This window comes from Pteronotus mesoamericanus, unplaced genomic scaffold (assembly GCF_021234165.1).
Source record: "Pteronotus mesoamericanus isolate MK-2021 breed Mesoamerican mustached bat unplaced genomic scaffold, CSHL_Meso_final contig_52, whole genome shotgun sequence".
Taxonomy (NCBI): domain Eukaryota; kingdom Metazoa; phylum Chordata; class Mammalia; order Chiroptera; family Mormoopidae; genus Pteronotus; species Pteronotus mesoamericanus.
Genome location: NW_026555189.1, coordinates 12,629,598 through 12,650,547, shown reverse-complemented (window position 1 = coordinate 12,650,547; position 20,950 = coordinate 12,629,598). Strand labels below are relative to the sequence as shown.

The 20,950-nt window shown below is 44.3% G+C and overlaps 1 protein-coding gene across 2 annotated transcripts in view; it reads left to right on the top strand.

Moving 5' to 3' along the window:
- DUS2 (dihydrouridine synthase 2) overlaps positions 1–20,950 on the top strand; it is a 34,346-nt gene that overhangs the window by 430 nt on the left and 12,966 nt on the right. For both annotated transcript variants that reach the window (XM_054579295.1, XM_054579296.1), the window contains exons 2-7: positions 3,057–3,199; positions 9,441–9,486; positions 12,689–12,780; positions 13,550–13,593; positions 14,743–14,803; positions 18,546–18,593. In XM_054579295.1, the coding sequence (XP_054435270.1) occupies positions 3,074–3,199; positions 9,441–9,486; positions 12,689–12,780; positions 13,550–13,593; positions 14,743–14,803; positions 18,546–18,593 (417 nt within the window). In that variant the 5' untranslated portion in view covers positions 3,057–3,073. The remainder of the gene's footprint in view (positions 1–3,056; positions 3,200–9,440; positions 9,487–12,688; positions 12,781–13,549; positions 13,594–14,742; positions 14,804–18,545; positions 18,594–20,950) is intronic.

Sequence of the window (20,950 nt, the reverse complement as noted above, 5' to 3'; positions counted from 1 at the left end):
AACCTCCCCTGCCCTCGACTCCCCAGCCCAGCTGGAACCCCAGAGGACAAACTGGTAGCCTTCAGCTTATTATGTCATTGAAGGTCTTCAGGCACTATTCAAGCGGACTCATCTCTTAACATGTTTTCTCTTTTCAGCTGAGATTCACACTCCATTGTCACCCTACCCAACTTCTCATCCTGAACCCACTTTTGCCATCCGCTCACCTCCACTGGTTTCCCAGTCAGATAGTAAATTATTTGAATAGTAGTGAGGAGGGTCCTGCTGCTCTATAGAGTTATGTGGCTTGTCTCACATAACCCTGGTCAGGCAGACTATTTCACTTGAATTCAGATGTTCAGGTTGCAAATAAACCTTATACTAGTCATAATTCTTTCATAGAGCTGGAAAATGGGTGTCATCTTTTCTGTAGTCCTCAGTGCCTGGGGTGGGAGATAAGATAAATGTGGATTAATCATCTGGGAGGTTCTTAACATCTGGAGAAAGTGTTTTAGTTTCATCAAATACCATTACAAAGATAAGTGCCTTTAAAATTTCAAATACCATTTTGATACATGAGTAGACTTTTCTGGAGAGTTACCTGTTAAAGCAGCGGAGAATGCCTAAAGTAGTGACAGTGAACAGTCACTAATTTTACCTCGGTCACTCCACATGCCCCATTTGACACTGTCTGGAGCCATTTTTAGTTGTTGCATCTGAGGAAGTGCTACTGGCATCTAAACACCATGCAATGCATAGTACAGCTCCCCACAAAAAAGATTTGAAAACGTTGAGTTTGCTGTTGAGAAACCCTGCCTACAGGACGAGAACTGAAGAGAGGCTGAGGTTACCACATGCACTCAGGGAGGCTCATTTGCCAAACTCCTGTTCTAGCCCGGGCTCCCTCCCAGAATCCGTAGCACACATGCTGATGCCATGCTTGTAATGCCCTTGGGATCAAGAACCTTGGGGGCCCCTGAAAATCATAAACATAGAAAGGAGTGATTCAAGAAGGTAAAGCTGCAGAAGAGAAGTTTTAGGGAGAACAGAACTGTCCTTACATATTTAGGAAGTGTGCCAGATGGAAAAGAGATGAGGTATGCTGTGGGTGTCCCCTTCCAGAAGGCAAAACTGGGACCAGTGGGTGACAAGGAGGCAGATTCTGAATTCGGTACAAAGAAGCTGTAGCAACTAGAATTGCCCAGATCTGCCTTGAGAATGCTGAGTTTTCCACCATTGAAAAGGTTATACACATGCTGGATGACCACTGATTAGTGACATGATAGAGGGTATTTGAATAAAGGATGCTCCAAGATACTGTGATTCTATATTACTTTTATAATTCTAAGAACTCAGGGTTCCTAATCCCTTAGCTGAATAGCTCTTTGAATGTCTGATCCTATAGGTTTCATTCATTTGTATGTACCAAGCCAGAAGAGATGCATTGAAGAATTATTAGAGAAGAATAATACATAGGTATGAATTTGCATTTAGGTTTTATTCAAATATTTAGGGCAGAATAGTTGGTAAGTGGCTGCTATCTCATCATGCTCGAGCCCTTACAATAAGATTGCCTCAAAATCTCATAGGGATTGGAGCCTGTCTCTGCTCATGTTCCCTAATTTTTTCTTTTCAGTTCCTCAGTTACCACTTAAGTCTGTCTCCCCTCCCACTCACAGCAGACATTAAATAACTTCTCGTTATTATTGAGATACATATTTTATAGTATAGTGCTTTAGAAATAAGAAGGATTTACTTATTGTGGAAAAAATGTAAGCTCCTGGAAGCAGAGGCCTAACTTGGTAGTATTTTTTCCCAGGGATACCATGGTAACTTATGTTGCCTGTTTACCCCTTGAGTTTTAAAAACAATTGTTCTTTGGATCTCAGGTGGTAATGATACAAGCATTCATTTCTTGATTAATACTTTTGGAATCCTCACCTGAGGACATGCTTATTGATTCTAGAAAGATGGGAACGGAGGGAGAGAAACATTCATAAGTTGCCTCTTGTACATGCCCCGACCGGGGACTAAACCCACAACCCAGGCATGTGCCCTGACTGGGAATCAAACCTCTGACCTTTCGGCTTACAGGATGACACTCCAACGAAGTGAGCCACACTGCCGGGGCAAGCTTGGGTGGGAGAAGACCAGGGTGGCCAGAGCAGAGAGTGAGAGGCAGAGGGGCTCAAGGTGAGGCTGCGGAGGTGGGCAGGGACAGGTCTTGCAGGGCTTTCTGGGCCATTCGAAGGGTTTGGAATTTATCCTAAGCTCAGTGGGAAGCCATTGAAGGATATAAATAAGGAAGTGGTTTTTGTGAAGACAGTGGATAGGAGGAGGCAAGAGTAGATTTGGGGAAATCCAATGGGAGAAATGGAATGAAGCAGAGCAGGTAGATGGAAGTTATATTTTGAAGGTTATTTCAACGGGAGTTAATGATGGGTTGGATGTGGAAAATAGGGAGGCGTTAGTTCCAGGACCCCCACAGATACCAAAGTCCTTTTCCCTATATAAAATTGCATAATATTTATATATAACCTATATTTGCGTATAGGCTACAGCAGGGCATGCCTACCCTTCATTCATGTGGATTCAGTGTAGTGCTTGGCATGTGGCAAATTCAAGTTTTGTGTTGTGGAACTTCCTGGGATTTTTTTTTTTTTTGGCTGCTTATTTTTTATCTGCATATGGTTGAATCCATGGATATGAAACCCACAGTACAAAGGCCCAACAGTACCAAATTTCCAAAATACCATTTAATTTATTATGCCTTTTTTTTTTTTTTTTTTTTTTTTTTTTTTTGCCTGTGTTCCCTAACTAGATTGAAAGCTCTACCAGAGCAGGAATTTTTGTCTGTCTTCTTCTCTAATGTATCCCCAAAGACTAAGATAGTGACTGGCACAGACTAGGCACTTAATAAATATTTATTGGATGAGTGAGTGAGCATGTGTTATTTTTATGATCAGAGAAAAGGAAAACAAGGTACTATATGTTAGAAGGAAGAAGGAAGCTTGCCCTGGATAATAGAAGAGATTTCTTCCATTTGAATTTCTGACTCTTGTTTTCCTTTCGTTCAGGCTTGAGCAGAGGAAGAATGATTGTGAACAGCCTCTCACTGTGCTACCACAACAAACTCATCTTAGCTCCTATGGTTCGGGTAGGGACTCTCCCAATGCGGCTGCTGGCCCTGGACTATGGAGCGGACATCGTGTACTGTGAGGTAAGGGGCTACAGATTCTCCCAGAGCTTTTCTGCAAGTGCAGTCTCCCCACATATGGGTAGACGTGGTCAGGAGGGAGTTGGGGGTGTGGGGGGCACTGGCCTCACAGGCGCTCACTGAAAGCATCAGGAGATGAAGACGCATGACATTTATGAGTTCTGGGAGCCCTGCTGAGGGCCAGCGGTCTGCGCAGTGTGGAGGCATTGCAGGGTACCTGGGTCAGGTGGAGAGATGAGCATCCTCTCAGGTCACAGCCCTGGCCCCTCCAGGATTTAATGCACATTCAGTACATGGATCACCGTTAGGAGGAGGAGGAGGAAGAGGCCCAGATTCCGGTCAGGGAAGTTGGGTGAGATTGGTTTTGGGGAGCTGTAGGATTTTCTGGTGGAGGTAGCAAGTGGGCCAGTGGCTTGTTGACTGCTTGGGAGAATATTAGGCCTTCACACCCAGGTTTAGAAGGCATCTGCTAGGAAAAATAGAATTACAGGAGTAGCTGATTCTGGATAATGAGGGGGTATGAGCAGTGGTTCTCAACTGAGCATGTATCAGAATTATCTAGACAGCTTCTCCCCAATCCCATTATGTCCCCCTAGTGGATATGGGAAGTTTAAGAAGAAGCTACCCCAGTGCATCTGATATTTCCACCTTTAAAAGTCACTGGAGGTAGAGTGAAGTGGAGTGGGGACTGTGGCTATAAAGGGCAATATTTTATTTTTAAATTAAATTTATCGGGGTAACATTGGTTAATAAAATTTTATAGGGTTCAAGTGTACAATTCTATGATACATCATCTATATTCTGCATTGTTGTAATTGCTTAGAAACTTTATTTCTTTAAGCCCTGGCTGGTGTGGCTCAGTAAATTGAGTGCTGGCCCACAAACCAGAGTCGCTGGTTCAAATCCCAGTCAGGGCACATGACTGGGTTGTGGGCCAGGTCCCCAGTAGCGGGTAGGCAAGAGGCAAACATACACTGATGTTTCTCTCCCTCTCTTGCTCCCTCCCTTCCCTTCTGTCTAAAAATAAATAAAATCTTAAAAAAAAAAGAAACTATTTCTTTAATATGACCTTTTCTCCTTTTTTTCCTTTGATTCAAACTGGCCTCATCCATGACCCTGACTCACCTCGTTCCTTCTCCCTTGCATGGCCACTTCCTTAATCATTAAGCCCTCAGGACAGAGAGGTTCTGGTTGATATCAGATAATTTTAGGAACAAAGCCTGGGGTCCGCCCCTGCTGGTGTGGCTCAGTGGATTGAGCGCCAGCCTGCAAACCAAAGGGTTGTGGGTTTAATTCCCAGTCAGGGCACATGCCTGGTTTGCAGGCCAGGTCCCCAGTAGGGGGCACATGAGAGGCGACCACACACTCTTGTTTCTCTCCCTCTCTTCCTCACTTCCCCTCTTTCTAAAAATAAATAAATAAAATCTTTAAAAAAAAAAAAAAAAAAAAAAAGCCTGGGAGCTGTTGATTCCAGAGGGAGAGTTTAGGTCAAACTAAAGATAATGTCTAGGTCTCATTTGTGTTTGAGCTCCAGGCCCATCTGTGAAACCAGATGAAGCAGCACCATGGCAGGCAACAGCTGGCAACAGGACCCTAGACTCAATGGTCAACCACCCCCTACCCTGGCACTGGCCACTCAGTAGAGACCATGACCGTAACTCCCTTAGTCACCATGATTAATGACTTTCCCCCTATAAAACCCATTCCTGGGAAGCCACTGGGGATCCAGGTCTTTACCCTTAGCTCAATTGTGTCTCTGGGCATGGGCCACTTCCTAAAAGTAAGCCCTTTCTTTGTTGCAAACTCCTGTTTGTGTACTTTTAGGCTTCGATGACCAACAAGGTCGTGGAGGATTACTCAGACTCAAGGGTGAAGTCCCCTGCCTTCTCCTTGTTGCCCCAGTTCCATCTCTGTCCAGCTGTCCCCTCTCCATGATCACTTCAAGGCGCAGAGTATATGGTGTTTCTCTCTCTATCCGTGCTTTGCATACTGTCTCCATCAATTACTTGCTTACTCTGATGACTCTCCATTCTCTCCCAAATCTTAGGCCTTCAAATAAAAGTAAGAGTTGGTCCTTGAGTTTTAGCCCTTTATTTTTAGATTCAGTTATGCCCCCACCATCCTGCTCGTTTCTTTTGTTGAACCAAGTAGGAGTAAGGAATTCAGGCCTTTAGGACCACCAGCTTACCTGGGCTCACACTGGTTCTAAGGAGAGATTCTGGGGGTTGCTTAAATTGAGGAAAAGGCAGTGGTGTCTACGTTAACATATCCAGCCCCCTTGGCTTTCATTTTTCCCGTGCAGGTAGTGTTTTTCTGGGACCCTAGGTAGTGGGGTTGTATTCACTTAAGACATGTGGAATGAAACACCAGGATGGAAGCGAGGGGTTGCACTGTAGCACAGGGCCTGCTTTAGACGCCGCTGTGTGCTTACGGCCCTGGGGAAACTGGTCTGTGTGATGGGGTCATGGAAGCCGGGCACTGGGAGCATTGCTGCCACAAGAAAACAGGCGGCCTCTAGGTTGCAGACCTTCCATCAGCTACTTCTTCAAAATTTCTCAGGGTTGTTTTCAAGCACTTTGGAAATCAGGGGCACAGGATTTACATGGTGTCTTCAGAATGTGGTCTTCCTTTCCTCTGGGCCCTTCCTAATTGGCCCAAGCTTGGTTTTCCTAAGGAGTGAAACCAATCCTTTCCTCTAGGGCTGTGCTAAGTTAGGAGAAAAGAAAAGACTGATTAAAACTATTTGGTATGTTTGATGTGCTCATACTTTGAAATTCAGAGTCAATATGGCTTCTGAACAAAGGGGCTTCTGCTAGAGGAGACATAGGCCCTCCACACAGACCTAGCCCCTGTGCAGAGCAGAAGCAGGAGACAGGCAGGTGGCTCCTGTTTGGTGTGGTTCCTTGGCTGGGCCTTAAGTACTGGGCCTGACACAGTGCGATGCCTGGTGCCCCCTGGTGGATTCAGAGTTGCTCTGCAGTCCAGCATTGTACAATACTAGCTGCCTGCATGATCTTAACTGGCTTCTCATGAGGAGGCCCATTTGTGGGATTAGGTAGTCAGACCACCCCACTCACATCACAGGACTGGGTATATGACCTAGGGTATACCAGGCATTCCGAAACCTCACTAAAAGCCCTGTAAAGCCCTCAGCAGCTGGAGGTGAAGAAGGGATAAACCAGCTCAGCAAAAGTCAAGGGAACAATAGTCTGATTCCTCACTAAGATCTGCCCCATTGACAGTTTTCGAGGAGTTCCTCGGATATTGCGTTTTTGTTCCTTTTTATAAGAACAATGGGACTTCAGGGGCCTAGACTGTGAGGAGACGCTTACCCATTGGACCTATACCTTTTAATAAGCAAGAACAAGGGAGAAGGCAGTGTTCTTAAGAGGCCCAGATCACTAGAATAGGTACTTAAAAGTTTTTACTTTTATTGTGGTAAAAAAACACATAACAAAATTTATCATGTTAACTGTTTTTATTTAAACATTTTTTTATCCTCACCAAGGCATTTTTTCATTGCTTTTAGAGAGCAAGGGAGAGAGAGGAAACATCGATGTGAGAGAGAAGCATTAATGCAGGGATTATATGCACCAGGATGGGGATTGAGCTGTGACCTTGGTATGTGCCCTTGTCTGGGTATTGAACCTGCAGCCTTTTGGTTATGGGACGATGCTCCAACCAACTGAGCCACACCAGACAGGGCTATCATGTTAACTATTTTTAAGTGTAGTGTTTAAGTTCAGTAGTGCTAAGTACATTCACATTGTTGTAAAACATCTCCAGAAACTCTATACCCATTAAACAACTCCCCATTACCACTTCCCCTGAAGCCCTGGTAACCACGGTTCTACTTTAGATACCTCATATAAATGGAAACATGCAATATTTATCTTTGTGTGACTGGATATTTCACTTAGCATAATGTCCTCGACATTCATCCATGTTGTTGTATGTGATAGGATTTCTTTCTATTTTTAGGCTGAATAATATTCTATTATATGTATATACTACAGTTTATTTTTTCATCTGTTGATGGACATTTGGGTTGCTTCCACCTCTTAGCTGTTGTGAATAGTGCTTCTATGAATATTGGTGTGAAATATCACTTTTGAGACCCCATTTTTAATTCTTTTGGATATATAGCCAGAAGTGAGATTGCTAGATCATACAGAATTTCTATTTTTAAGTTTTTGAGGAACTCCTTTTGTTTTACACATCCTATCAATAATGCACAATTTCTCCATGACCTTGAACATTCATTATTTTATATATATTTTTTATAGTAGTCATCCTAATGTGTTTGATTTGATCATTGTGGGTTTGATTTGCATTTTTCTGATGATTAGTGATGTTGACCATGTCATTATGTGCTTGTTGGGCATTGGTATGTCTCCTTTGGAGAAATTGCTATTCAAGTCCCTTGCCCAGAATGGGTAATTTTTTAAAAATTAAAAAAGTTGAAGTTCATGGAAAAGTTGCAGGAATAGACAAAGAACATCCATTATACCCTCTACCCAGATTGACCTGTCAATATTTTGCTTGATTTGTTTTATAATTTGGGCTCTCTATATATACATATTTATCTTAACTATTTGAGAGTAAGTTCCGTACACTATGGTGTCTTCTCAAACACTTCATTGATCTTTTCTAAGAATAAGGTCATCCTTCTGTACAGCTATTACACAGACATTATTTTCAGTGAGTTTAACATCGATACAGTATTTTTTTCTAATCTGCCTTCCATATTCTAGTTTTGTCAATTGGCCTGAAATAGTCCTCTTCCTCTGAACATTTGTAAACTTCTTTTTTTGAGATATGGTTCACATACCACATAATTAACCAATTTGAAGTATGTAATTCAATAGGTTTTAGTATGTTAACAGGGTTGTGTATTCATCACCACAGTCTTTTTTTTTTTTTTTTTTTAAGTTTTTTAAAAATTTATTTTACTGCTGGCGCAGCTGGGGCCCCAACAAGGGCTTGCATTGCTTTGCGCTGTGTGTACCTGGTCAAAGCTCCGGCTGGCAGCAAAGCGTTTTATAAGCACAGGCCACCCAGTACTGCCCACTTGTACACGTGCCTTCGAGCGCCTGCTGCTGCAACTAGGATCACTGGTTGCAGGGGCTCTTTGTCAGGCTCTGTCCATCCCTGGGGACACCACACCGATTCTTGGGGCTGGGGTGCTAACCATGTATCTGTACTGCTTGGTGGTGGTGATTTGATCGATTGGGCCTGGTGGGCTTCACATACTTGCTGACCTGAATGCAACATGGAGAGAACAGCCCCAGAAAGCCCCAGAGTATGTAGTGACCTGGACTGTGGGTATGCGGGGTGGGGGGGGGGGCGCCATGGGTACCACAGGGACCCTTTGCTACTTGAGCCCTACATACTCCCATGAAGGAGCAAAGGCCATCGTGGCCACCTGACTGGGTTGTGACTTGCTGAGGCTCATAAGGACTCAGCAGGGTGAGTGCAACTATGGTCCCAGGGGATGAGTATGGGGATGAGTTCCAGGGGGGAGTTTCTTCTCATCTTTTTCTGGATCCCCCCGGAACTCCTGGGCATGAGCTTCTGATTTGTCTCCCACATCTGTTGGAATGATCACTGGACAAAGCAGAGCAGCGTTTTCTCCCAACAATACTCGTCCTTCAGGAGACACGAGCTCTCCCTTTTTGTTTATGATCCTGATTTTGAAGAAACCCTTTTTTTCCTTTTTGTGTGAGTCTGAATATCTCCAGAGCTGGGGATCTCACCCCTTTCATTTCCACACAGTGTGACCCATGTAGGGTAGGAGTTTTAGACTTTTCTTTCCTGTGTCGATCTCAAATTTTCTTCCCTGTGTTTCTGGTTCCACTTTTGTCCTTGGACATTTCCTGGGATGAGGCAGGAGGTTCTTAGAGAAGATAGACTGGAGCTGAGACTAGTAGGTGAGGAAGGTGTCCCGTGATCCATGTCCTAGACTGTCATCTTCTCTCTGGCTCCCTGAGCTGCTCACCCTTTCCAGGCCCCAAATATCTCCAAGGTCTGGGAGCAGAGCAGCTGACTGAGGGAAGCTCCTTAGGCCCCTGTGTGCCATGCGTGGGTGGGGAGAACAGCACTACATGTCCCAAAAGCCATGATTTGTTGTTGGTAGTAGGGTGACAGGCCAAGAAGGCCCCATCGGATGGGCAGCGAAGGTCCTCCCCCAGTGCCCAGGGCCTGCATGCCTCGGACTGACAAGCGCCCTCTGATTCCTCCATAGGAGCTGATCGACCTCAAGATGCTTCAGTGCAAGAGAGTTGTCAATGGTGAGTGCAGCTGTGGTCCCAGGATGGTGTTTGTGCCTAGTCCGGCCCAAGCCGCGCTATCACTGCCCTTGCCCGTGGTGACAGGGTCCTTTCGGGGTTCTCGTTGCCTAGCTCCATCATTTTGTGGATCACGTTTTCCTTTGAAAACAGTCACTGCTCCCCAGAGACCCTGACAAGAGCCAGATATGAAACAGGCTAAGAATGCCTCCTGCTCACAGGCTTGCTGGCATAGAAATTGCCAGGTTTCATAGCACAGGAAGGACCCCAGAAGCCTTGGGGTTGGGGTGGCATTGGTGCTGGTTCTGGCTCTGCCGCTTGCTAGCTGTGTGACCTTGGTCAAGTCAGATGACTGCTCTCCCTCAGTTTCTTTAGCTGTAAAATGAAAATCATAATCCCTGCTTTACTTAAATCATAAGGTTGGAGTCCAAGAAGATATAGTACATGTAAGTACTTTGCAATTGAAAGTGGTTGTGCTGAATTGCGATTTTATTTCTATTTTATTGATGAGACTGATTCTGCTTTAGTTACAGTTGTGGTATTGTTTGAGGTTTTTGAAATGGATATACATTTGCCAGATTTTAATGTAAGTTCACTAGAAGCTGTGATTCAATTTTGTCTTTAATTGTCTTAGATTTGTATTTTCTTTGTGTTATGAAAAATTCAACGTTACAGACCTGTGCAATGTAGAAAATGAAAATCCCCCATAATCTCATACTTGAAGAGGTGATCACAAAGAAGAATAATGTACTGGCATATATTTTCTTACACAGTTAGTAAAGCATGTATGTAAAAATGTAACATGTTTGTATATCTCCCTTCCTGCCCCCTTGGTATCATGCTACACGTATTTTGCCACTTATTTTTCTACTAGGACATTTTTCCGTGTCACTACTTACAGATGACTGTATCAGAATTGACCTCACTAGTGCTTTAACAGGGGTGTTAGTGTTTTGCTGTTATAAATAAATCCAGCTCTAGTATAAACACACTAAGTTTTTATTCTTCTCTCAGACTTTTTACTGCCAGTCAGGAGCTGGCTCTGCTGTTGGAGATGGTGCTGTTCACCTCTCCCGACATGTCGCTCACTGCCTTTATTCCACCTTTTTGATTTTCTAATCTTTTCAGTGCTGGGATGATAATAACACCTTCTATTTAGGGAAGTGCTTTACTTGCATTAAAGATCTCATTTAATTCTCAAAATAAATGCGTAACACAGGCATATTCTTCTATCTGCCACATTGGATTTCTTTCCTGTCCTGTTAGTCATCTTTGAAAGCTAATTATGCTAGTACCTGTTGTAGAGCTTTGTTATGAAGATCATATGAAACTCTTATTATTTGCAATTGTTACGTTCTATAGAGCTGCTACAAATACCAAGTTAGTGAATACTGAACCATTTCTCCTAGGGGAAATACAGGCATATATCATTTTATTGCACTTTGCATATACTGTGTTTTTTACAAATTGAAGGTTTGTGGCAACCCTGTGTTGAGCAAGCCTATTGGCTTGTTTTTCCAATGGGCTCAGAGGATGATTAACATTTTTTTAGTAACGAAATATTTTTTTAATTGAGGTATCTACATTTTTTAGACATAATCTTATAGGATACTTAACAGACTATAGTATGAACATAACTTTTTTTTTAAGATTTTTATTTATTTTCACTTTATTTTTTTAAAGATTTTATTTATTTAATTTTAGACAGAGGTGAAGGGAGAGAGGAAGGAGAGAAACATCAATATGTGGCTGCCTCTCATACCCCCTACTGGGGACCTGGCCTGCACCCCAGGCATTTACCTAGACTGAGAATTGACCCTGCGACCCTTTGGTTCACAGGCTGGCACTCAGTCCTGGGAGCCACACCAGCCAGGGCTGAACATACGCACTAGAAAACCAAAAAATTTGCATGGCTTGCCTTAATTGTGACATTTACTTTTTTGTGGTGATCTGGAACTGAACCAGCAGTATTTCTGAGTTCTGCCTGTATAGGTATACGTTGTGGCAAACCTCTGGTCACACATTTTCATTAACAGAACAACATGTAATCTTGTTTTATGTGTGCTTCTGTTTAAAGACACGTAATTTAATATATTCTGTTGAGTCATTAACATCTAACTGACAGCCAACAGCTCTATATATAATTTCTTGTCTGTACAAAACTTGTCTGACTCATGTATTTTCTTGGGAAGTCAACATCACAGCCTCATTGTGCATAGGAACACTACATAGCACTATTCTGTCCTTGGGGCCATTTAGAACAATGAGATTACCAATAAAAATGCGAAAGTGTGGCATTAAATATACCATCATAAGACACTTGTTTACAGTATGAGAGCTGAAACAAGAAAGCAGAGTGTTGCCTTATTTGACTTTAGCTCGGAACGTGGACATTGGATGACTGAAATTTTCTGTGATTCTATGCGTGCCCGAGAATGACGATGTAAATGTTGTGAGTATTGATTTTGGGATTACAAATAAATTTTAGCGAGCAGACAAATCTGCAAATACACAATGGCACATAATAAGAATTGACTGTAGTATAGTAAGTATCTGTTAACAGTGTCTGACACCTGCTAAGTCATTAAGTAACAGCAATGCTGCTGAACTGCAGAGTGACATCTGGGAAAATTGGGTCAAAATCTGAAGCTTGGACAAGGTGTTCTACGTGCACATTTTAAAAAAATGTTTTAAAATTGCACAGTGAATCCCTGGCTGGGTTGCTCAGTTAGTTGGATCATCATCCCATATACCAAAAGGTTGTGGGTTCAATCCCCGGTCGGGGTGTGTATGGAAGGCAACCGACCAATGTTTCTGTCTCACATCGATGTTTCTTTCCCTTTCCCTTCCTCTCTCTATAAAATCAATAAACATATCCTCAGGTGAAGATTAATAAATAAGTAAATAAATACATAAAATTGGAAAATTTAACAGCCATATGGAGAAATTACATAAAACACAAGCATGCAATCTAACAAATAACTGTAAAACAACCATGTAACGAGCCGTCACCCAGGTCAGGAAACAACATCATTAGCCCCTCAGAAGTCTCCGATGTGCACTCAGATTTCTTTTAAGAATGGTGTACTTTTAGCACCCTTTTTTTCTTTAAGCTGATACTTTTGCTGTGTTTTCTTGCATGGATTAGTGTAGGTTGAACTTGCCTCTTCAGTGGGTGGGCCTTTGTGTTTGTGTTTTCTTGCAGATGTGCTCAGCACAGTGGACTTTGTTGCCCCTGATGACCGAGTAGTCTTCCGCACCTGCAAAAGAGAACAGAGCAGGGTCGTCTTCCAGATGGTACGAGATCCCAGGCCTGACCTATCGCCCTGATTTGCTATCTCATGCCCTGAGCTGGGCCAGTGTTAAATGCTTGGGCTTCAGTGCACAGTGGTGGCTTCCTGAAAATCTGCTCATGAACGATTACACTGGAGATAGTTTCTGGAAATCAAGCTATTGTAGTCTGTTACATATCTTCCATCTCAAATTTAATTTCCTTAATTATAGGAATTATCTGTTTGGCATGACTTATGTGTATTCAATCCCTAGTATTAGTTACTCAGATCATGGTCTTCATTTTTTTTGTAGTCTGTGTATATTCCCATATAAAGAAATTAGGTTTGCCCAAGAGTAGTTAATATTTATTTTAGGGTTGTAATGACCCTGTAGCTTTCTTTTCTCACTTTGGGCATTTCTTGATGCCTTTTCAGAATAGCTCCTGAATTAGATTTTTAAAAAATTGACAATAATAGGGAGACATATGATAATGTAAATATAACAAAATGTTAATTATAGAATCTAAGTGGTGGGTATATGATTATTCACCATAAAAATTTTTCAATGTTTTTATATGTTTGAAAGTAGTCACAGCATTGATGACTTTTTCTAGGCCCTAGTCCAGTCCACTTTGGCCTTTAATAGAGAGCTAGTCTAGTGGACTGGTTGTTTAAGAGACCAGCTGGACTCCACTTTCTGACGTGCGTGTGTGCATGGTGTGCATGGGTGTGTTTGCCTGTGTGTGTGTGTACTGTGTGACGGTGGTGGTTGATGCAGCCTTTTTTGTTCCTAGGGGACTTCAGATGCAGAGCGAGCCCTTGCTGTGGCCAGACTTGTGTAAGTTCTTCCCTCTTTGGAAGTATCTTTGCTTCTCCTGTTGGCTCTGAGACCTCACTGTTCCTCGTGATGTTTAGAGGTGACTACCCTTCTGCCTTCCAGTTTACGGCCTTCTGTTTCCTTTCTGATTTCTTCCTCCGTGGTGTCCAAGGGCCGCCCTGGGACTCGTGTACCCACCATGCCCAGATAAGCTCTGTGTGGGTCACTATTTTTTGGTGTTTATTCGGGAGGCTCCCTTTCCAAGGACTCTTGTGACCATGAGGCCTGAGGTTTTGAATCTCATGAAATGTAGGTCAGACTTAGTGTTTCCTAAATTAACGGAGGCAGGAGAGTGTTGTGGTTACGGAGTTAGATGAACCTGGGTTGTAATTCTGGCTTTGGCTTTGCTGCTTGCTAACTGTGTGACCTCAGGTAACCTTGCTGAGAACTTAAGTTTCCTCATCTACAAAGTGAGTCCAATAGTATTACCTACCTCTGGTATTATAGGGAAAGGTAAATGAAATAATGCATGTAAATGTCTTTGCAGTGCGTGGCACATAGTGAGCGCTTAGTAAGTATTAGCTATTGTTATTAATTACAGTAAGGGTGAGAAAGCACTCTTATAATAGTTGCTGCTGAATCACAGCCTGTTAACTGTGTATATACCAGAAGATGAGGTACGGGTCCTTACTACACCTGAGAACTGTTTGGGGTAAGCCAACTGCGTGACCCAGCCAGTAAAGGCAGCCTTGTAACTTCCACCAGAACCAGTGCTCTGGATGAGGGCTCTCATGCTCACGTCATTTTTATGCATGGACAGATGGCTTTCACTATCCCAGCCAGAGCTGGAACTCTGGGGTCAAGTTCATTGTGACTGTTGCTCAGTATTTGAGTGATCTGATATAATTCTAAAGTAGCAAAGTCCCCTACAACTAACTCTATATAAACGTGGGAGCACATCATACCATTGCCTCTTGAGTGTTGCGCCGGGGAGGCAGTTGCAAGGTGTAGAGACAGATTCTTTTCCAGCTTCTGACACTGAGGGTTGGTGTGTTTCAGGGCCAGGGACATGGTAAAGGGGTTCATGAGCATGGACCCATGCCTTTGACTCTACTGTCTTTCCTCAAATTGAATATTTACTACTACCTTTTCTATTCCATGTTTTTCCAGAGAAAACGATGTGGCTGGTATTGATGTCAACATGGGCTGTCCAAAAGAGTATTCCACCAAGGTAAACTGAGTTTTTTATACTCTTCACAAATATAAGGTGCAGATTAAACAGATCCATTGAGACATAACAACTAAGTACAGTGCCTGACTCCTGTAGTATGTGGGGAAAATGCGCAAGTGGATCAGTGGGCAAAATTGGAATGCGGACCATGGTAGATTAGCTAAAAATACTGTATCAGTGTACATTTGTAAAGTTAACAACTCCTCAGTTTTGTAAGAATATCCCTATTGTTAGAAAATATACACTAAAATATTTAGGGGTCAGGAGTATGATATAAATAACTTTTCCCTCAAATGGTTGAGGAAAAAGTTTATATGCACATACATACGCATATATGCATAAACACACACACAACATTGTGCCTGTTTGTTTTAAATGATGTAAATGTTAAAAGAAAAACTAATGTGAACAGGGCTCTGTCTTTTCATGAATAATACCAAGACATACATCTTTTTAAAAATAGAGGATATGGCCTTGGCCGGTGTGGCTCAGTGGTTTGAGTGTTGTCCTGTAACTGAAGGGTTGCAGGTTTGATTCCTGGTCAGGGCACGTACCTGGGTTGCAGTTTGCTCCCAGGTGTTTATGGGAGTCAACCAATCAATGCTTCTCTTTTGCATTGATGTTTCTTTCTTCCTTTCTCCCTTCATCTCTCTCTAAAAGGAATGAAAAAAATGGCCTTGGGTGAGGATAAAAAATAGATAGGTAGATACATAGATAGGTAGATAGATAGATAGATAGATAGATAAAAATGGAGGATGCAATACATGTGTCCCCATTTTCGTATCAGAGGATCAGACCAGCGTACTAGGATAGCTCAGAAGGGAGCCGAAAGGCAGCACTTCAGCTTGGGGTTTTACAGAGAAATATGGTCCTCGGTGAGGGGGTTCGGACCCTGCAGTCAGGAGGAGGAATGGCAGTGCAGAGCTTAGAGGCCAACATGAAGTAGAGGCAGGGAAGCTTGATTGGACCAGAGGGTTGGAGAGTGAGAGATGGTGAGGAAGCAGAGGAACACAGGCTTGAACTTCTTGGTTGAGACCAGAGTAGCTGGACTTAGATCGTCAATATCCTTGGCCTTTTGAGGACAGAAAGGCATGTGATCGGGAACTTAGTTTCTTTCCTAAGGGGAAACCAGCGTTACTAGTTTCTGTGTGTCTTTCCAAATACATTCTGTGAGTAGAAATACTAATCTGGAAGCCACGTGTTTTGTGGATTGAAGTGGAAAGAGGCTTGAGGTGGGGACACAGATGTGGGAGATGAGGGTTGTGGGTCCACAGGAACGACTAGGGGGATAGAGAGAGGAGAAGCCCAGCTGGTGCAGAATTTGACAGAACCCAGCTGGCAGGTGATTGTACTGGGTGCGGGGAGTGGGGTGAGTGGTGGGGGTAGAGAGAGGAAAGACTGACAGCCAGCCAGCAGGGCGGTGGGTCTTCCATGGCAGCTAGGCTGCCTGAGGAAAAGCATGTTTGGGGCAGATTACAAGCGCAGCTTGGGGTTCAGTGTGTGTGAGACACCAGAGAGACTCCGGGTGTCTGCCCCTGGGAACCTTAATGTAGGGGGCGTGGTCAGGGTTTGTAGTGTAGACATAGCAGATGTCCCCCGGGCCCACTGTCCAGAGTCAGCCACTCTGTTTTCAGGAGTTCCGTGGCTAAGGACCTTTCCTTTAAGCCAGGAGCCTGAGGGCTGCCTGAGAAAACGGCTCTTGGGGCTCTTGAAACCCAGACGGCCTGTAGACAGCTGCTTCAAGGAACCATGGAGATTTGAAATTGTCTATGGGAAATTGAAAACTTGGACTCTCTTGTGCTGTTTTCAAATTACCTTTGTGAGTTATGTAAGGAGCAGAATTGAAATTTCCGGAATAACCTCCCTGAGTTCGTGGAGTGAAGAAAAGCAAAGGACAGAATTGTATATGGTGTATTACCATTTATGTGTGGGGAATGGGGAATGAATATTTACATACATTTACTTTTCTCTTCATAGAATGTATGGGGAAAGACACACAAGAAACTAGTAACACTGGTTTCGCCTATGGAAGGAAACTAAGTTTTCATTTGGTTTTGCACAGGGGTTAAATTCCCTTTGCTCGGGTGCTACTCACAATAATTAAGAACAAGCAGAGCACTGGCACCGACCGGCCAGAGCAGATGGTCAGCAGTGTGCCACTCCGGAGCGCGCCGCCTCCGTGTTTGCTCCCTTCTGGATGGCTCAGGGATTGAGGCCGTGTGAAAAGTATAAATTGAAAAGTTTCCATTCCTCAGGGAAAGAGAGTTCTTACTTTTTACCTGTTTGAATCTTTAAAAATTTTAATGTGTTACCTATTCAAAAAAGCAAATAAGTTAAATAGGAAGGAAGGAAGGAAGGAAATACCAGTTGAGAAAGCCATTGTTGTGGAAGGGGAAGCGAGACTGCATTTTATTTATTTTTTTCATAAAAATATTTATTTTTAGAGAGGGGGAGGGAGAAAGAGGAGGAGAGAAACATCACTGAACAAGAGCTACATCGATCAGTTGCTTCTCACACACCCGCACCTGGGGATCTGGCCCGAAACCCAGGCATGTGCCCAGACCGGGAATCAAACTGGCAACTTTTCGGTCTGCGGCCATTGCTCAGTCCACTGAGCTGCACCAGGCAGGGAGAGACTGCATTTTAGAGCCTGTGATTCCACAGGAAGGGCTGCATTGTGTGAGAGCTGAAGGACAAATGGATCTGGGGCCAGAGCTCCCTTAAAGCCTCTAAGCAGGTTTGTATCTGTGGCCAGGGTTAGTCCCCTTCTGCCCTTCCCATTTTCCTCTGACATGCAGGTCCAGGCTGGCTCAGTCAGTGGTGGGTCAGTGTTCTCGCTGATTCTAATCTGTCATCCTTTAAAAAATGTAATCACTGAACTTCAACCTTCTGAGCACAAACTGTGAGCATTTGTTAGTGTACAGCCTATATACTGAGAACATGTATTTACTGGATTTGTTTTTCTCCCCTTCACCTCACCCTTAATGGGTTCAGATTTTTAACGCCCCCCCAAACCCCATTATTAAAATGTCATGCCATTGTCCAGAACTTGGATGATATAAAAGTACAACAAAGAGCAGGAAAATCACCAATTATCCCATCATCAAGAGACACCCTCTGTTGTTAAAGTCAAGATTCACATGGCTCCATGGGTTGTGGGTATCCCTTAGCTGGGGCTTTGTTAGAATTTGACATTGATCTGGGTGCTAAGGATCAGGCTGTTGTTGCTGGCAGGGGAGAGGCGCCTGGAGAAAGTCTGCAGATTGCATGCCCCTGAGTGGCTTTGCTGGCGGTGGTGGTACCAAAGCAAGTGATGGTAGGATAGGAACAAGGTGCATTTGCTCTCATTTCAACGGAAGAGTGAGTCATTGTTTTTCGCTGTTTTTTTTAGGAGCTTGGCAGATGGTGGGGTTTAGTTTATTAAGATACTGATACCCTGGGTAGGGAATAGGCAGTCCTGAAACATTATTTTTGTAGAACCCACTCCTAGATAGATCTGTGGCCCTTCTAAGGGATCAGAGTGATGACTATTAGAATTCATTAGACTTTGAGCCCTGGTTTTGTGGGTATGGATACTGCTGCTCTCCTACTTGCTTAGGAGACGTGCTGATTGCCAGTGGACCTTGGTCCCTTGGAGACATGTGCTGGGGTGCTGGCACATTGCCACACCATGTTGCCCTATCATGGGGAGGGGGCCACCCTTTTCCAGCTGTAAGAAGCCCCTCTGTGTGCTTTTCCTTAGGGAGGAATGGGAGCTGCTCTGCTGTCAGACCCTGACAAGATTGAGAAGGTAAGTCCTGCATGAGTGAAAGCAGAGGTCCTTAAACACGGAACACTTGCCACTCCCCTCTCCCAGATTTAGTGAATCAGTCACTCCACCTGGGGTCTGGAAAATTTGTAAAAGGCTCCCCAGTGATTTTGATGCGCCGCCAAGTTCAGTAACCCTGGAGCCAGCCTACATTAGCCTTGAAGTTCCTTAAAAGCCCAGGGCTAGGGACATGTCAACTGAGAGCTGGAGGTGGTAGGAGCAGTAGGGGGGTGAGGGTGGTGACGGGGTACTCGTTTAGAGCCTCCTCTCTATTGCCTCTCTCCCTCCTGAGAAGATCATGAGAGCACAGGACCTGTGGGTCGTGGACAGGCTCAGTGGCTGTGGGGCTGGGTTGGGGAGGATGGGCTTCTCCCAGGGGCTTGGTAAGTGTAGCAGTGGGGCCCCTGAGTACTGACGTACTCCACCACCAGCCTTCGAGAGCAGGCCAGGTTAGGGCCATACAAGGCAAGTTGAAATTAGCCTCCTCTGACCCCCTTCCTTCAGTGATTCTGGTGGCCAGGTTTATGAGGCTCTGGGGACAGGTTGACATTTGCCACCCGGTATTGTGAGCTGCCAGGGCATGTGGGGATGTCATTTTCTGCTACACCATATACACCTTTTAACTTTCCTCTCTCAGTCTACCATCTCTCTTCTTGTTGCTCTTCTTAGCTCCTTTGACTTCCTTCTTATTCTCCATCCCTGCTTCCCTGCTGGGTTTTAAGCCTCCTATGTGTACCACAGGCCACATACAGTGGCTTGGGAAAAAGCACCACCAATAAAAGCTGCCACCACTTGTGCTGGCTGCTGTGTCAGTAGCTCACCCCGTGCGTTCTTCCAGCCCCACTGTCTCGGATATAAGAAGGCCAGCATGTTTATGAGCTACGTGCCTTTTCATTTTTCCCATGTGCAGATAGGTATGTGTAATGTGCCTGTAATATGCCTTTAATGTATCCTTAGTGTTTGTAGAGTAATTTCCAAAGTGTATTCTAGCAGTTATTCCATGTGTTCTCCAAATCCCTTGAAGTAGACAGGGAAGGTGTTTGTTATCTCCGTTTGATGAAGAATAATAAAACTAAAGCACAGAGAGAGGAAAAAAATTTGCTCAAGATCATGTAGCGAAGAAGGAGGCAGAACTGAGCCTAAAGCCATGGTCTTGTGACCTCTACGCTAGCATCAGTGCCCCTTGTGATGGCATCTTAGGTTAAAGATGTCAGGCGTAGGGTGTAAGTGTCTAGCCACAGGTCAGTAGACACCTGGGCTTAGGAACCTCCGGTCAGTCATCTCTCTGCAGGATGGAGTGGATGTTAACAATTATGGATCTCAAACTCATTATTGTACTTAGGCGAGGGGACCCCGTAGCGGGTGTTTGCTTCACAACACTGTGCACACAGGCTTCTCTAACTCATGTTGTTGGCTCTGTCCAATCCACTGTCCCTCTCTGGGTACATTTCACTTGCGAGGCTCAGTTCATTCCGCTCCTTCTGTGTTTGGGGGGATGGTCGGGTGGGCGAGGTGGGCTGGTGGACGGGTTTGCTTCATGGAGGGGAGGTCCCAGGCCTCCGCAGTAAAGCCAAATGGGACGTGGGCGTGGTGGGCTGGAGTAGCTCCAGGCTCAAGCTGTGCTGGCATATCGGGCCGCCTGCGTGAGAGCTTTGTGGCTCCTCACAGGCTTGACGTTTTAGGCCCAAGGTTCCATCTTGGAAACATCTCAGGGCCACTGGCAGGAAGTTTTTCAAAATAAGGATGCTTGCTTAGAGTGATGAACATTTTTGAAAATAGATAGGACAGAGGCAGAGAGAGGATATCAGTCTTTTGACAAAGCTCCCTAGGTAGCTCTGATGTACCCTCCCTGGATTAACAGCCTCAGTTTTAGATTCTAACTCAGTGATAGCCTCTCTCTCACCCTTGCCCAGGATTTCCGGGCGCTCCCTGCTGCCCAGGGCACCCCCGTTGTGCACACTGCACTTGGGCTGTGACTAATAACTGGCAGGGTCAGGACTTGAACTCAGTTCTCACCGATTCCCAAGCCTAAGCTCTCCCATTCCCCCCTGCCCCAACCCATTCCCAACAACAAAGGGAGCTCTTCCTGAGTTACCCTGTGGGTCTGGTAAGGTGAGCCTGCTCGTGGGGAGATGTGCTGTAATCTGCTCAGATAGGGGTCTGTTGCTGGTCTTTTTCCCCCACAGACATTCACATCACAGAGATGTGGTATCACTTGGCCTTGGTTCCTAATTTCCTTCCTGGTCCTGAACATGCACATAAAATAAACAGAAATACTGAAGACGATGCTTAGAGCTACTTGGATAAGACCCCAAAAGAAAGCTCTGCAAAACAGGACT